Below are 18,123 nucleotides of genomic sequence, written 5' to 3' on the forward strand. Positions count from 1 at the left end.
CACATAGTATACATAAGCAAACGAAAGAAAGAAATAAAAAATAAAAAAATTGTCCAGTAAAACCTTAGAGACCAACTACCATAAGTTTGTTCTGGGTATAAGCTTTCATGTGCATGCACACTTCTTCAGATACATTGAAACAGAAGTCACCAGACCCTTATACATAGTGGGAGGGTGGGGTGGGGTTTTTCTCAGAAGGGTAGTGGGAGATGGGTGATTGACTCAATGGGTATGGTAAACCTGTTGATGACTGTTAACGACTGCAGTTAGTCCTACAGGAAAAAGCAAGGGATAGTATGCAAATGACCAAAAATAGCTTTAGCATATGTAATGAGACAAGAATCCAATAACTCTATTCAGACCAGGTCTCTCCATAGTTTTCAGTTTAGTAATAAGTTGTAATTCAGCAACTTCTCTTTCAAGTCTATTTCTGAAATTCTTTTGTAATAAGACAGCTGTTTTGAGATCCTGTATTGAATGTCATAAGCAGTCCTTCATATATTGTTATTCGTTCAACGGTACACACACACAACGAATAGCACTCCTCCTGTTTCCAATGTTCAGGCTGTGGGTGCCATTTTTTAATGTAACCTGGTTGTGGGGAATCTTTGGCCCTCCAGATGTTGCTGAACTACAACTCCCATCAGCCCCAACAAGCATGACCAGTGCCCACCCACCCCCACCCACCACCCACAGAAGAAGAGATTAGTTGGTTGGGGGGGGACACCTCCAGTTTTGCAGAAGTACAACAAAAAACTTTAGGAGGAAGAAATCTAAGAGGATAGACACTAAAGAAATCCTAGTGAGGACTGAGCATGCTCAGTGGGCACAGGCCGCTGACTAACAGTTGGGGAGGGGGAACGGAATGGAGTGGCCGGAAAAGGAGAATGGAAGGAGAGAAACATAGCTTGATAAGGTCCACCCATCCCCTCACTCTCTCGTCACCCCACTCCTGCCTAAGAACCAAGAGGTTTGAAGGCTTCCCTCAGGCAAATGCACAACATTTGTTATGGGCCCCCACGAACTTCAAAAGGTGGTATTCAACTAGGTTTTGCTCAGAATAGTTCCATTACTGAAATTAAGGGACCTAGCTTCATTCATTTCAATGGGTCTACACTTTACAAAACTTAGTTGAATACCACACCCATAATCATGAACACCCAGCCATGATCCAGCATGCCACTCAAAATGCCCACCACCACCCTGAAACAGCAGCTCAAAGAAGATGTAAACCCGTCAAGTCACCTGAGGTCCCAATTTGGGATTTTGCTTTGAGGGAGGCTGTGATGGTCAGAAGCAGAATCCACAGGTAACAGATGATGGGGAGAGAGGTTCTCTTGGGCTGATCTCATGCAATGGGTTAGAGAAGCAACCATTCAGAGCAGAGCTTCACTTTCCTCCCCGCCCCTTTCACTGCCCAATGCCCATTCCACTGTTTGGAAGCCCAACCTGTCCCTCCTTCCATAACTACACACTCCTTAGATTTTTAACTAGCTGTGCAGGTCAAGGGCTTCAAGCAGCTGGTGGAACCTCTGGGATACCTCCCCCTCCATCATTAAAACTCTTGTGCTCGTTTCAAAAATTCTGCACGGTGACTCATTTTTATTTGGGGTGTCGCTGCTGCTTGGCCAAACTCACAAAGTGGGATTACGCCACTGATCTCATTCTGCAAACATGCACCGGTTGAGGAAACGCAGCAGCTGATTTGCTTCTTCCTCACGTTGAGCACAACCAATAATTGCCAAGCGTGTTGGGGAGAACCAGGGACAAGGGATGGAGTGGCAGGCAACACCCCACAACGAAAATTAAGGTTGGAAGCTTCCATTCCTGGTCTCCTCAAATTGCACGGCAGTTAAATGCAGAAGAGCGAGTCTGGCTATTTTATCGTCTGATCAGGTGGCAACTCTGAGCAATGGCATTCCAAGTGATGGAGAACAACGAAGCAGATTGAAGATGGGATTCACACGGACATGTCCAATAGGGCTGCACCAAGTGTTGTGTGTATGTATCAGGGGTGGGAGACCTCAGGCTCAATGGGGGTCAAAAGTGGCCCTCCCAAGCTGTACCCCACCCCCAGAACACACCTTCCACTGACTTTGCTCATTTACCAAAGCAGAATGCAACCTGAAACTGCGATAATCACTGATGCTTGCCTGGATGGAGGGTAGAGAGGGATGCGCATGTGTAGAAAGGAACATCCTGAACTTTGGTAAAATTTAAATCCATTGCTCCATGCCCACTTTTGCCTCTGACCCCGCCTGCTACTGGAATGTGGCCCCTGGGAGGTTCCCCAGAGGGAAATGGTGGACCTCAGGCTGAAAAATGTCCCCTACCCCTTGTATAAATAATCAGTGCTAGGGTTGTGGAGGGCAAACAGGCCTGTGAGCAGTGGCAACAGAAATGCTCTGCATCAGCCCCAGGCAGCTGGGATTTGCCCTTCTGAATTTCCCTGTGCTATTCAGGAAGAGTTTGGATTTGATATCCCGCCTTTCACTCCTTTTGAAGGAGTCTCAAAGCGGCTAACATTCTCCTTTCCCTTCCTCCCCCACAACAAACACTCTGTGAGGTGAGTGGGGCTGAGAGACTTCAAAGAAGTGTGACTGGCCCAAGGTCACCCAGCAGCTGCATGTGGAGGAGTGGAGACGCGAACCCGGTTCCCCAGATTACGAGACTACCGCTCTTAACCACTACACCACACTGGCTCTCACACTGGAGACATTGAGGGTAACTAAATTGGCAACTCTCAGACTCAGCCGCTTATTTAAAGGAGCGCAGGTGTAAACAGAGGGCTCTGCTTGGCTCTTGCTGCGCTGCCCAAGCCTGCTGGTGCCAGGATTCCAATAATTACTATGTTTGTGGCATTTTACAGAGGCAAAGAAAGACGAGGTCCCTGCCTTGAGGATCTTACAATCTAAACCACATTATTTATTTAAATAAATTCCAGCAGTGGGCGTGAGGCTACAGAGGGTGAGGAAGGAAGGGAGTGGCAAAAGGATGGAGGATTGTTTGCATCAATGTGCTTAATAATAGTTTAATTTCTCTTTGCGTTCTAATACAGTCTGCTTATTTGTTTTAAAAAGGCTGGCAAGCAGGTATGGGCAATGCAATCAGGTATGTGCAACTTGGCCCTCAGAGATTACCAAACATGTAGGATGGGGTCAGTCACATGGCATCATGTGACGTCACATAGCCCTGACATTCCATCATAAATTTGCACAGTGCACACTCTAAGGTTCCCAGTGGTTCCTTTGCCTCTGTGGCTTCACTAGACACACCGTTGACATCAGATGGCACCAGGTGAGTGACAGGTGGGTGTGGCGGGGTAAATGGTCTTGTGGTCCTCATTTGTCCTGTGGGCCAGAGGTTCCCCATGCCCATTATAGGGAAAGATCAGGAGATCTTATTACATTTTAATATCTTGAGTACTATCAATGGCCAGGTGGTGAATAGCCAGGGATTTAATGAACATTTAATGTTAATTTAATGAACTGATGTTCGTGTTGGAAAGGAGCACACACTCTCCTGCAGAGAGTTGCGAGCTGAGAGTTGACTGAAGAGGAAGCTCTTTGAGATCCCAGGAATCTGATCCAGCTTAGGGACTCAACTATACTGCTGCAAATAAAATGTTTTAAGCGTGTTGTAAGGTGCAGTATACAAATGTGACACTAGATGGTGAAAGAGAGCTATGGCAGATTCAATATATTTTTCAAAACGTTTTTTTTTTTATAAAGCATTTTCACAGCGTTTTTTTATATATGTGTAGATTCCACCTAGGGTTTAACCACAGAGCCTAGGACTTGCCGATCAGAAGGTCAGTAGTTCGAATCCCCATGACAGGGTGAGCTCCTGTTGCTCAGTCCCTGCTCCTGCCAACCTAGCAGTTCAAAAGCACGTCAAAGTGCAAGTAGATAAATAGGTACCGCTCAGGCAGGAAGGTAAACAGCGTTTCCATGTGCTGCTCTGGTTCACCAGAAGCGGCTTAGTCATGCTGGCCACATGACCCAGAAGCTGTACGTCAGCTCCCTCGGCCAATAAAGCAAGATGAGCGCCACAATCCCAGAGTCGGTCACGACTGGACCTAATGGTCAGGGGTCCCTTTACCTTTACCTAGATTCCACCTAGGAGTGTTTGCTGCCTGCCGGAGGAGTCTCTGCTTGCATTGTTATAAATAAAACAATACTGCCTCAGGACCAGCAGCCACACATTTCCAAGCTCATCTTTTGTAGGCGCGCTAGTTGGGGCTAATGGGAACTGGAGCACACCAGGTCTGCGAAGGCTGATCTTAATGTGATAAATAATTGTGGGACTCATCCACTTTGGATTTGCCCTGGAGCTTGTGTAAACTCATGGTTTGGGTGCTAAAGTTCAAATTCCTTGGTGTTGGGACACTGTGTGACAGTTTCTTTATGCATGGAACAATTGTCCCAGTCACTCCCTTCTCCTTCTTGTGAGGAGAGGAGTGGTTGGTCACCCACGGCTATGGGTGATCTCACACTTCCAAGTTGTCATTCAGGGTGTTCCAACCCGGGGCATTGTTTCAGGGGATCATTAATGCATGTTTTATGATTTACTGTGCTGTAGAAGAAGCACAATGACAAGATATTGTTGAACACCTCCCCAACCTCTGGTGCAAATTCCAGGGCCCACGGGGCCAGGGAGGAAACGGTTCTGAGCACAAAAGTGTTGGTGTTGATCTTTAAAGCCCTAAATGGCCTTGGCCCTGGATACCTGAAGGAGTGTCTCCACTCCCATCATTCAACCAGGACACTGAGGTCCAGCTCCGAGGGCCTTCTGGCGGTTTCCTCACTGCGGGAAGTGATGTTTCAGAGAACCAGGCAGAGGGCCTTCTTGGTAGTGGCGTCCACCCTGTGGAATGCCCTTCCATCACATGTCAAGCAGAAAACCATTTATATGGCTTTCCATAGACATCTGAAGGCAGCCTGTATCGGGAAGCTTTTAATGTCTGGTGTATCCTGTGTTTTTTATATTCTGTTGGAAGCTGCCCAGAGTGGCGGGGGCAATCCAATCAGATGGGTGGGATACAAGTAAATAATAATAATAATAATAATAATAATAATAATAATAATAATAATAAGGTTCCAAAACACACAGGAGCCTCCATAAGTATAGACTTACTGCACACGGTTGCCCTTGAAAATGTGGAGAGTGCTGAGGACAGGGGGTGATTGTGCATGCTCCCCCTTTCTTGTCTGCTTATTTAAGTTAGGGGTGGGACACTTCAGACCTGGGGGCCACATCCACCCCTTGAGCATAGCTGTCAACCTTCCCTTTTTTTGCGGGAAATTCCCTTATTCCAGAGCCGTTTCCTGCTGCTTCCCGCTGCTATCCCGGATTGTTAGATATCCCGTAGACTGTCCCCGGGACAGGTGAGGCTGCTGATCCCTTATTTTTGAGGCTCCCCAGAACAGGTGAGGCTGCTGATCTCTTATTTTCGAGGCTGCTGATCCCTTATTTTCAAATCTGAAAGTTGACAGCTATGCCCTTGAGCCTCTTTATCTGGCCCTCAGGCCACCCTTCAGGCCCTTTCTCCTCAGGCCACTGGCTCTGCTTCCCACCCTGAGTGTTCTTGCCTGACTGGAATATGTCCTTGAACTCTGATAATGCCTCTTGCTTGTCTGGATGGCTTATAGAGAGTGGTTTTTGAGCATGTAGAAACTAGACTACTCTACAAAGGCAACATTTACATTCATTACTCTACTTGCTTTTGTTTCTGGCGCCGCTCACCACAATAATGTGGTCCTTAGAATGTTGCCCAGAAGAGAACACAGCCCTCAGGCCCAAAATGGTTCTCCTTTACTGAGGTAATTCCTATTATGAACTCATAAATAGGGCTTGTGAGTTTGTGTATATGTGCACGTGTAACAAACAGATAAATCTAGCTAGAGACCAACTGCCATTTTTCCCCCACCAAGAGGTTCTGGGAACTGTAGTTCTGTAAAGGAGCTGGGGATCTCAAATAGAGAATTTTGGATGCCCTAACAAAAAAGTGGGAGTTTTTGCATAGCTTGATCAAAAGTCTTCCTGTTGTTAAAAATGAGATACTCTGGATTTCAGGCAATAAGAGTCACATCACTGAGAGCTGCTATTGTGAGAGAGTTAGAGTCAAACTAAACCCAAAGCCTAACAATTGTGTGAATGGGTTTTTTAAAGTAAATTGCTGGTGGGGATAAAGGTTCAAACCTGGTATGAATAAATCTGCCAGTTATGTGTGTCTGCATTTCTTATCTTTCCCATCTTAAATTCAGTTTTTCACATTTCTGCAGCAATTTGTGATTTATTTTAAAAACGCATGAAAATATGTCAGCATTTTAGTGTGAAATTCTCCTAATAAACACAATTTCACAGACAATTTTGACTTGAATTAGGACTGCCATAAGTCCGGAATTTCCCAGACATAACCGGGATCTGCCCATCGAAAATAGCGTCTGGGTGGAATTTCCGGTCAGAGGTGTTGAATTTTGGGGGGCAATTTTCCCTTTAAAAATAGGTTAAAAACTTCAATTTTTTTCTCCGAGATTTTGCAAAAATAGTTCAATAGCTTTGGCAAAAAAAAAGGGGGGGTCTGGATTGAAATATGGCAACCCTACTAGAATACATTTCTTTTTCAAACAATTTCCCCTTACACAATGCATTTCTTTGTGTTATTTTCACTAATATATGCATTTACACATACACACACTTTACACTAGTATATGTGTTTTTGTACACAACACATGACTGCAGAAATGCATTGTAAAGTTTTGGATTTTGAAAGATGGCTGTATTTCAGTTCAGATCTTGTTTTGGAAAGTGCAGATTAGATAAGTTTGCTTTTAAATGTGCCAGGAATCAAATTTCTCCTCCATCCCTACCCCCAACCTGCATGCTAGGGTCCCGTTCAGACTAGGAGCCCCACACCTGCAATTTACCTTTCAAAAGGCATTTGTTGTTAATTGCACAAAAGGTGGTGTGTCTAATTTGGCCCTTTAGCAAAAAGCATTCATCAGCTTGAGGTGGTTTCAGAGGGCAGCAGAAGATTTGGTGGTCAAGACCAGGTTTTATTATAGTACATTTTTACATAGCGCCAAAGAAGTGTCACAAACACCGCCAACCAATTTAGGGGAGTCTAGTGAAGTCCATAACAAAACATCAAATGTGTTCCCCCCTCACTTCAGAGTTTGTTCAGGGCTGGAGGAGCAGCCGTAGCTTAGTGGTAGAGCACTTGGTGATGGGTTCAGTCTCTGGGATCTCCAGGAAAGGGTGGGATTGACCTCTGCCTTAAAACAACGGAGAGCTGCTTCTGGTCAGTGTAAACAGTACTGAACTTGATGGAGCAGTGCTCCAATTTGGTATAAAGCAGCTTCCTTTGCTCCAACTGCCACAGGATCATCAGTTATTGCGGATAGTTTCTCGGATCCAGTCCACATATCTGCATACATTCACATAGACGCCAGGCCTCCTAGGTTGTGCACAAATCTGGGGGCCCCAAGATACAAGCCCTTGCAGCTTCCCGTTGCAGACAAGGGGGCCACCTGAATCACCCTGCAGGAAAAAAAACAACAAAGCACTATCACTTCTCCAGATCCTTCACTGACAGTTCACCTGTGAGGTAAATAAAGCTCAGGGAGAATGATTTGCACAAGGCCTGTGGCAGATCTTTAAAGTTTCTTATAACTAATTAGTGGTGTGTGTTTATTGATGGGACAGGGCCTGTCCTACTATTAGGCAGATTTGGACAGCCGCCTCAGGTGGCAAATGCTGGAGGGCAGTATTGAGGTGCAGCAGACGAACAAGCTCCATGTACTATATGGCTTGCCATCCTCATGGGTAGTGGAAGACTATGGGTTGTAAACAACTAAGTTTTACTCTGAGTAGATCAATCAAAATCAGGCAAAGGCAAACTCGGCCCTTCAGATGTTTTGAGACTACAATTCCCATCATCCCTGACCACTGGTCCTGTTAGCCAGGGATGATGGGAGTTGTAGTCCCTAAACATCTGGAGGGTCGAGTTTGCCTATGCCTGATCAAAATGAATGGATCTAACTTACACATGTTTGTTCATTTCAATGGGTCTACTCAGAGTAGGACTAGTCTTACCTACAACCCTATCAGCAGTATTGAAGTAAGATTCAGCTGCCACTTTGTTTAGTTTCTGTATGTGAAGTGGTGAGGGCACCATTCTGTCTTTCATCTCAGGCAGCTTGTTAGAAACATCAAGGGTGAATCTAGAACAGAAGATGTTTTGAAGACTGCACTGGGAGTGAGGGATTTCCATCCCATAGGCTGAATGTGACTCTCTCTCTGGCCCTTGGGACTCTCACTGGGACATACACACACAACCCTCAAGGCTTTGCCCCTTCTCACTAAGGCAAGCCCCTCACTGGTCCTAATGCTCATTGAGGAGGAATGATGTCACTTTGGGGAGGCCAGCTTCGTGGCTCAACCCTACCAAACAGAGCTATAGTGAAACAGGAAACCCAAATCACACCACAGGTTTAATTAACCACCAAGATGACACTGATAAAAGCCCAGATAAATGAGAGAAATCGCAGAAGGAGCAAGCAATTATCTTTCAGTGGCTAATTCTGGTGGTTAATTCAGTTTGTCGTATGGTTCCGTTTCTTGTTTTACTGCTTTTGGTGGTTAATTTTATCACTTGATTCAATTTGCTCTGTGGTTTCATTTCTTGTTTCACTGCATCTCTGCCTCATTTGGCTTGTAGAGTTGGTTTCCTGCTGTATGGGAAGCGTAATTATATAGTTTCATCACTAGGTGGCACTGGACTTATTTCTATCTGCTGTTCTGTTCTTCTTCAAGAGGAACAATAAAGTTCTTGTTTAGCTTCCTGACTAGTACAGGTCTTCAACTGGTAGGATGTGACCCAACACTGGATCTTAACCTAAGACAGATCACAACAGCAGAGCTATCACAATAAGATCTAAAAACCTGAAGAACTGGGTCCTCAAATGCTTGATTAGGCTAAAGGTGGATTGTCTTAAAAGGTTAAAGATTGCTAATCTACAAGATTCCAGAAAACACTTTTATCCACTGGCATTCACCTAGTCCTCAAGAATATTCTCAGGCTTAGTGGGAATCAATTCAACTCACCTGGCAAGCATCTGTGCCTCCTTCCATAGAGCCAGCGCAAACCATGTTCTCATTGATATAATTAGGGTAAATGGACCGACAGACGTCTTGACCAACAATGGTGACGTTTGCACAATGCAAAACACTGGGGAAGCTTGCTGTAAAACAACAACAACACAGTGTTTGGAGAGAGCGTCAAACATTACAGAATGGGTGGGGACAGAGCAGTATTCCCCCCTCCTTCTCATAGGAGCGTCTCCAGCCCCATCGTTCCACAATGCTTCTCCAGCCCCATCACTGAGGTCCAGCACCGAAGGCCTTCTGGCGGTTCCCTCACTGCGAGAAGCTAAGTTACAGGGAACCAGGCAGAGGACCTTCTCAGTAGTGGCACCCTCCCTGTGGAACGCCCTCCCACCAGATGCCAAAGAGAACAACAACTACCAGACTTTTAGAAGACATCTGAAGTCAGCCCTGTTTAGGGAAGCTTTTAATGTTTGATGTTTTACAGTATTTTAATATTTTCTTGGAAGCTGCCCAGAGTGGGCGGGGTATAAATAATAAATTATTATTATTATTATTATTATTATTATTATTATTATTATTATACTAGGACTTGGGGTCATTTGGTCCGATGACTGGAAGAAGATGCAGGACCTGACATCTTATGCATTTCTGAACACCTTTTTTCTCAAAGCATGCATTTCTAAATGCACTTTATGCTAACATACATACACGCCTTTGTTTGTTTTTTAAAAAATGAAACTGCAGCACAAAGTCAGAGAAGTATGAAATCTGCATTCCATTCTGCAGGTTTTACTGGAGATGGCAGTTCAGATTAATTCGTATCAGAATCCACAAATTCCTCAAGCATGCAGACCGTCATCACAGCCATCTCATTCACCCAATGATGTCTGTCCTGTTCTTATTTATGCCTTCAGAAGAGGAAGTCCATAAGAGAAATGGTGGGTTTGGGATAGGGATAGGGATAGGGATAGGCACTAACAAATGAAATGAGTAAAGGATTGCAGCCTTTATGGTACAAGTGGGGAAGTACCAATCTATTCATTCTGTTTCTCTCAGTTTCTCATTTTTTTCAATCTTAAATTCAGTTCTCCACATTTCCACAAAGGCTTTCGATTTTTTTTTAAGTCCTCTTGAAAACTCATCAACATTTTAGCACAAATTTCTGCCAATGTACACAACTTTGTAGGCAACTTTCACAAATATACACATTTTACCAAAGACTCTTCTTTTCTTATCTCTGCAGCTGCAATCACCTGGGTGATGCGGATGCCATTAGGCAGTTGAATGCGCATGCGTACTCCGTTAGTTTCCCTCCCTACAACCCTCCTGCTGTGTGGCTCCGGACACTACGCCACTGGTTAGAAGTATTTAGTGGTGAAGATTGTTTGTAAAATGGGTATTATTACTTTGTTTTTAACTGTTTTGTAATTTGCCATCCTGTGCTCCTTTGAGAGGAAGGGCGGGAATAAAATGTCGTGAAATAAAATAAGAAATAAATGTTAGGTTGAAAGGACATGCTTTAAAAGGCAACATACCTTGGGGGCTTGTCGTGGTGCCCCACCCTGAAACAAGGCATTGGGTCTCGGGCAGGGGGCAGCTGGTGGGCAAATCAATGACGTTGACTTTTTTGTTTAAGCAAACCGGGGTCAGCAACTTGACAAGCATGATATCGTTGTTCTTGGTCCGAGAATCGTAGTCCGGGTGCACAATGACTTTTGAGGCTAGTTTCAGCTGCTCAGACCAGTCCAGTTGTTTGAGGTGATGTTCCCCGAGACGGACAGGAAAAGGACTAGGAGCAAATAAATATAAATGGCAAGTTAGGCTGGTAGGAGTGCTGCCAACAGTGCTTTGCTTTGTTTTTCTTACTGGACTTAATCCTGCACTTTTAACAGCATCGCAGAAGTCCAGCAGATGCAACGTTTTCCAACATGCATGCCAGACTGTTGCTAAAAGAATAGGAGCAGCACCTTTAGAAAAGTTGGCAACTCTACCCGGCAGTGAAAAAAGAGATGATGGTGGTGGTGATTTAAATTTATATACTGCCCTATATCCAGAGGTTTCAGGACGATTCACAGAGATGGTCAAGTATATCCACTTTTTTCACAGGAGGGATGGGGAAGCTGTGACCCTCCAGATACTGCTAGACTCCAACTCCCATCAGTCCTGAGCATTGGCCATCCTTCCTGAAGCTGATAGGAGTTAGAGTTGAACAGATTCTGGATGGCCGCAAACTCCCCTATCTATGCTTTGTATAAATTGCAGTGAGACATTGCAGGCGAAGCTCATCAAACATTCAAAAGCACTGCGCAAATGCTCTTTATTATTAGGTCTTTTGGATGCAGATGCTGGACGCCACATATGCAAGATTGAGAACAGAAGCAAGACTCCATTGCCAAGTAAGATCACTCATGATGACTGTACGTGAAATTTACATTAATGCTGTGTGGGAATGCCTTCCATGCTGAAGTTTCGTAATGCGGGGCCTTCAGCTTGGTCGACGCATGTTTGCATATGATTTGCAGGGGCCTTGCTAGGTACTTAAAGGCTTGTGTCACAAGACTGCAACACATTTGCATATCCTAATTTGTCTCTATCGATGCCTCTGGAATATGAAGACTGTGGGTGGCTGGAAATGCAACAATACAGTGCCCAGCCTTCCTATAATCAAAGTAAAAACAATGTTTGATTTTTTTTCATTAAAGAAAAAAGCAGGGGTGAGGCCCTACTGTAACAATGCCCCTGAGATTAGATGTGATGAGTTCCCTGGGGAAAGGGATTGGTTATTAAGACTACTCTGGAAAATGAAGTTCTGTGAGGGGAATTTAGGGCTCTCCTAACAACTCTCAGGTGCGACGCGGGTGGCGCTGTGGGTTAAACCACAGAGCCTAGGACTTGCCGATCGGAAGGTCGGCGGTTCGAATCCCTGCAACGGGGTGAGCTCCCATTGTTCGGTCCCAGCTCCTGCCAACCTAGCAGTTTGAAAGCACGTCAAAGTGCAAGTAGATAAATAGGTACCACTCTGGCGGGAAGGTAAATGGCGTTTCTGTGCGCTGCTCTGGTTCATCAGAAGCGGCTTAGTCATGCTGGCCACATGACCCGGAATCTGTACGCTGGCTCCCTCAGCCAATAAAGCGAGATGAGTGCCGCAACCCCAGAGTCGGCCACAACTGGACCTAATGGTCAGGGGTCCCTTTACCTTTACTTTTAACAACTCTCAGTGCCTTTAACAAACCACAGCTCCCATAATTATTTGGGGGGGGAACCACGACTGTTTGAAGAGGTAGCATAGTGCTTTAAGTGAGTGTAATAATACGGTGCCTCTCATGTCCACAAACGCGCAAATATTGATATTCGTATGTGTGCGCATGCACACACAAACCCCCAGCCCTCTCCCTGCCCGTGTACACTTACACTCCCATTTTACAATGCGCAGCAGTGAGCACCCATCTGTTGGTGATCAGGGTCCCTCCACAGTGCAGTCTGAAGCCTGAAAAAAGTGCGGCCTGCCAGGGCTGGGAATTGATCGGACAAGGCCCCCCGCCAATTATCCGGTTTTCATCTGCTGTGGCAGCTGGAAGAACATAAAACCACAAATCATTAGAATCTTGCCACATAAAGGAAGCTCTATATGTTGCTACAGACCTCCAAGTGTCCCTATTTTCCACGGACGTCCCCAATTTATTCTTTTTAAGTACTGTTGATTTTAATCATCTTCTGAATATTTTCAAATACCTGTTTTTATCAATCATTTCAATGTTTCGTTTTATATTTTTGTAAACCGCTCAGAGGTTCCCTTACAACCAAGCAGCAATCTGAATGTTCTTAAATAAATTAGACAAATCAAACAACTTTGTGTGATCACAGGTCTGTTCACCCAGTGGACAGAATGCGGTCACAAGCTGTCTCTGCACACGTACAAGCATTTGTGTGAAAGAGTGTACACTAGCTGATTTGTACAGCTCAGCTATTATGCAGACAGACACACAGACGGTACACTTGCTAAACATGTTGAATATGACATGTGAATAACTGTGCAAATGTACATCTCCGCTTTTTGGGTATGCTAGGATTGACATATTTCAAAAAGTGAAAATCCGGACAGAAAATTAATTTTTTTTGGGGGGGCGGGGGACGAAAGTTGTTGAGCTTTTTTTTTTAAGGAAAATCACCAAAAGCAACACTGCCAACATAGGTTGCCAAACAACATCCGGATTTTCCCAGGCATTCTAGTGATTTCTGCCCGGACACTGCTTCCAATGGCTGACTGCTGGCTATGTCTGGGAAATTCATGTATACATGCACACACAGACGGTACACTAGTCAAATGTAATTTGTGAACACCCCCTAAGTTACACTTTGTGAGGAATAGGTGCACGACCAAGGCCTGTTTCACAAGTTATGTTTTTAGGAGATACCAGCTGCAATACTAGAAAAAGAAACATATATATTGGGGTTTGATGGAGGAGGCAATTTTGGGGCGGAGGGAATTTTGGCAGATATGTTCAACTTCTAAAAGAGACATTTATTATCTACATATTTAGGATATTTGTATCCTGCTTTTCCGACTAACCTCACAAGGCGGATTACATAAAAATATTGAGACAAAAAGCATGAATTAAAACAAATAAGACAAGCAACTGGGGATAGCCTTTATGAAAGCTAGATCTCTCCTTTCCTCAAAACATAATGGTTCTTGGGTAGCCTTGTGATGGCAATTGAAGGAAGAAGAGGCCACATCCGCATCAATACTGGGAAACCATGTTGTTGTTAAAGATGGGGAAATCTGCCAGTTTTGGTTTCCCTCAGTTTCTCATTTTTAGTCCAGTCTTAAGATCAGTTCTTCACATTACCACATCAAAAAGATTAAAAGTAAAATCTCCAGGGAGAAAAAAGTCCACTCCCTGTTGGGCTTGTTCTTAATATCACCCTCCTGTAGTCTAAAAGGGTGCAGTCCACCCTCCTACCTCAGGATTCCAGCACCACATTCTGCTGGAAAAGAATGTCTAAATCAGTGCTACTTTCCCGGCCCTCAATTCTGCTGTCACTATTCCCTGCCCACGTGGCTCTATTGATCTAACCTCAGTGGTTGTCCAAAAAAACACCAACAAACAGCTTAAAAATGTTTCCATGTGTTTTTCAACCACTAGATACATCCTGTGCTGTACACTCTCAAACATATTTACCACACCTAAAAATACAACAGCTTCACACACTTATTTTGCCTGCCCTGCAGATCTTACCAGGAGACACCAGGAACAAAATGGCAGCCAGCAATTCCAGTAAATGAGACGACATGGTGGTTGGGGGTGGGATGCAATTCTTTCCAGGAATAAGCTGTCCTGTAAGAGAGGAGATAATAATGCAATCGTTCCATTGTTCTAGGAGTTCCAGAGACACGGAGAAAGCAATGGGAGAAAGGAGGGCGGTTGAAGATAGCAAAAAACCTGCTCCTATTCTTTTCACCACAACTCCACAAATGTGAGATGGGAATCAAAATAACTGAGAGCCATTCTGCCCTTTACACAGAATGAGGTGTTGTTGTTGTTGTTAATTACTGGCCCTTCACCCCAAGGTCCCAGCATGGGTTACAACAATTGGAAATGCAGCATGAAAACAGTTTTTAAGACATACAATTCTGAAAAGCGCAACCACAAAAAATAGGGTGGGTCATAAAAATTTACCTCTCAGGTGTCCAAAGCTAGAGGAAAGAGGTGCACCTTTAGCATTTACTGAAAGCTGCAGAGTGAAGAAGCCAGACGCACCTCTGTGGGGAGGGAATTCCACAACAAAGGGGCTGCCACAGAGAAGGCCACCTCCCGGACAACCCCACCTCACAAGCTTCTGAGAGCAGTGGTTTACTTAGGGCATTAAGCACTAATGTGAGCAACTAAAATTGGGCCTGAAAACAAACTGGCCAACCAAGGCAGGTGTTTTAAAATAAAGTTTAGTGTAATCTAAATGTAGTGTAATCTAAAATAAAGTTAAAATAAAGTTTAGTGTAATCTAAATGGAACCCCAGCCAGTTACCTGGCTGCTGTATTTTGGACCAGTAGACTAAGATGGAAGGATGACAGACTCTGCCATTTTATATCACAGGTAGGAGGTCCTGTTTTCAATTGTTCCTGCACATATATGCTCCTTATATTCCCTGCATGGTAAACTAGGACATCACAGAGAAAGGTTAAGTGCAGCCACTTGTCCCTGGTGTGCTCTAGATTACTATAGGTAGAAAAATTCTTTTGCGGAGGAGCATTCAAAAGTATCTCACTCACACACAGAGAGACCCCTGCACTCTGAAACAGTACCATTCGGATTTTACCACTTCATTCTGAACAATGAGTAGGACAGTGGAGTTAGTAATTGGCTTGAAGTCCATCTCCAGCCACTTGGGTGGCTGTTCTGCTATAAGAGGGTTGTGGATTAGCAACTCAGCTTCCACACTTCTGGAATCCAAATAACAACCTGTTGTAACCAAGAGGGCAGTTTGCCTCTCCCCAGCTTTAGTTGTCAGGGTGGATTTTCATTAGGATCACACCGTGGAGGGGGAAAGGATTAAATACTCTCTTCCCCATCACTGCATTCCTGATCATGAGCCCCACTCTCTGTAAGCACACAAGGTGCTTCCAGGCTTAATGTTGTAAATGGGTCATTCAGATTTTCGAAAAAAGCTGCTGGCAAGAGGTGCTTGTTAAAAAGGTGGGGTGGGTGGGTTCCCCAGTCCAAAAGGGTACATCCAGATTAAAGGGGATTCTGGCATTCTGGTGTCAAAGATGGCATGTGGACCCTACAATAAAAAACCCACAACAACTTGCATGCATAAGGAACATTCATCCCACAATATAAACCTGTCTGGAAGCAAGCACATACACACTTCAATTTAGGGACTGAATATAGATATATATAAATGTCAATGTGATCTGGAAATGATTTGCTGCTCAGAACCAGCGCATCATGCAGGGCTGGTTCTTGGTGGCCACAGCCTCTCCTCCTCCTCACCTACTGCGACAGGGATCAGCAAGGTTTACCTCGCCTCGGACGGTTCACTCCCGCAGAGATCGCTCCATGGGCCGGATCACGTATGCGCAGACACGATTTCTGGCATCTGCGTCTGCACAGATGCAATTTCCGCACCACAGAAGCGAGTCCCTGCTCCACACTGCGCCGGTTTAGCGCAGTGCATGGGGACTGACCGAGCAGGCAGCTCAGTTCGGGGGTGGCTTGTGGGCCATTTAAACAAACTCTGTGGGCCACTTGTGGCCCATGGGCTGCAGGTTGCCGACCCCTGCACTATGAGCTGCTCAAGGGAGGAAGTCACCAGCGTCGGCCATGGAGAGGCTATGGAGAGGCAACAGGATGCTCCCTCTCAGCCGCCACTCAGGGCAAGTATCAGCTCACCCTCCTCCCCAAGGTTGGTGGCAGCAACATTGTCAGCGGAATTAGGGACATTCCAGGATCAAATCCGGTGGAAGACAGGAGTGCCTGGCATGCTCTGGTCCATGGGGTCACGAAGAGTCAGACACGACTAAACAACTAAACAACAACAACAAGGATCAAATCAGAACCCAGGGTGGCTTTTGTAATTCTTAGACTGTCCCTGAAAAATTGGGACACTTAGAAGGTATGTCATCTCCGCCTGAGCAAATTCTGCTGCTGTCAGATTTTCTGTGGTCTGGGTTTAAAAAGAAAAGAAACTGAACAGAGAAAACATGAGCGGAGGATGTTCTGATTTCTGCATCATGCAGATGCCCTCTAGAAAGAGAGCAACTAAAGATGCCAGGATCTAGATCTAATCAATCAATAGTTCTTGCGGGGCAACAAGCAGAACAAAGAAACAATATAAATCACTCCGGAGTGACTCAGTCTGTGCCATTCTTATCATGCAACATAACAAACCTTTTCAAATCCTGCACAGAAAGCTGTTGAGTAGACAGCCTAGAGATATATCTATGGTTTGCAGACTCCAACAAGAAAGCAGAAAGACGTATCAATTTGAGTCAACAGCAGGCAGCTCCTCGCTGAGAGGTTATGCTGGGGAGACGCTCCTTGACTGCAGGCTGCATGCAGAGGAATTTGTACAGCCTGCCCAGATCTGTTCAGATTCACCAAGTTGCAGATATTTCAGATAAGGAAACAAATAAATCAGGGTGTTGGCTATCAAGACGGAGATCTCCTGTCAGCTAACTCCCACTGCCTCCAGAGGAGAACCTTAAAGAGATGTCCCGGAGAAAATGCACTACCCAGAAAACAATACACCTAAGGTGGTTTTCAGACCTTGAAAACAGAAAGCCATAGAAGCATAGAGATGTCTTACCCCCAAAGGCTGCCGGAATCCAAGACACTGTCTCTCAGGCCCTTCTTGGCTTTTATTTCAACTAGTCCTGCCCTGGATTTACCGGGCTTTGGCTTTTCAGGAAGTGTTTGTTAACACCCCCGCCTTGCTCTTTCATAGCCGAGTGACTAGGACCAAATCCATTGTTCAGATTAATGCAGACTTCCCGATGATATAACAGGTGATTGTTAGAGGAGGAGGAAGAAGAAGATGCCCTCAGAAATCGCCTGTGTTGAGGGCTGAATCACACAGGCTCTCTCTGCTCACCACCGGACACCTGTTCTCCCTTGAGCAAGTTGTCTGAATCACTTGCCCTGTAGCATCAGCCAAAGATGGGCTTGCCCCACACTACCTGAAGCAGAGCCGGCCCTCCCATGAGACAAGGTGAGGTGGTTGCCCTCAAGCAGTATATTATGTCGGCGCTGTTATTTATGTGTGCATTCATTCATTCATTTTACAACATTTATTCACAACATCTATTTTCTAGGCTACTGTCCATGTCCTCTCTGACCCTCAAAGCAGTGTATACCCAGCCTCCATAAAACAATAAACAAATTCAGTTTTAAAACACACCATTCCCAAATCTTGAAAGAAGAGAAAACCAACAGGGTGATCTCCAAATTATAACCCTGTTGTTGAACTCCAGTTCCCATCCGTGCCAGCCAGCATGGCCAGTGGTCTGG

General features: G+C 45.0%; 1 protein-coding gene across 2 annotated transcripts; it reads right to left on the reverse strand.

Annotated features, from left to right (window-relative positions):
- Nucleotides 1–7,037: 7,037 nt before the first annotated feature.
- Nucleotides 7,038–17,639, reverse strand: LOC309375275 (trypsin-like). 2 transcript variants are annotated; one of them, XM_081920929.1, is made up of 6 exons: nucleotides 17,423–17,639; nucleotides 14,352–14,450; nucleotides 12,523–12,682; nucleotides 10,647–10,900; nucleotides 9,109–9,245; nucleotides 7,038–7,542 (listed from the first exon to the last, which is right to left on the reverse strand). In XM_081920929.1, the coding sequence occupies exons 2-6, from the start codon at nucleotides 14,404–14,406 to the stop codon at nucleotides 7,390–7,392; spliced, it is 759 nt and encodes a 252-aa protein (XP_081777055.1). In that variant the 5' UTR covers nucleotides 14,407–14,450; nucleotides 17,423–17,639; the 3' UTR covers nucleotides 7,038–7,389. The 2 variants fall into 2 exon arrangements, with proteins under 2 accessions (XP_081777055.1, XP_081777056.1); XM_081920930.1 differs by lacking the exon at nucleotides 17,423–17,639 and adding an exon at nucleotides 17,005–17,289.
- Nucleotides 17,640–18,123: the final 484 nt, after the last annotated feature.

This window comes from Podarcis melisellensis, assembly GCF_964234715.1.
Source record: "Podarcis melisellensis genome assembly, chromosome: 8".
NCBI classification, from domain to species: Eukaryota; Metazoa; Chordata; class Lepidosauria; order Squamata; family Lacertidae; genus Podarcis; species Podarcis melisellensis.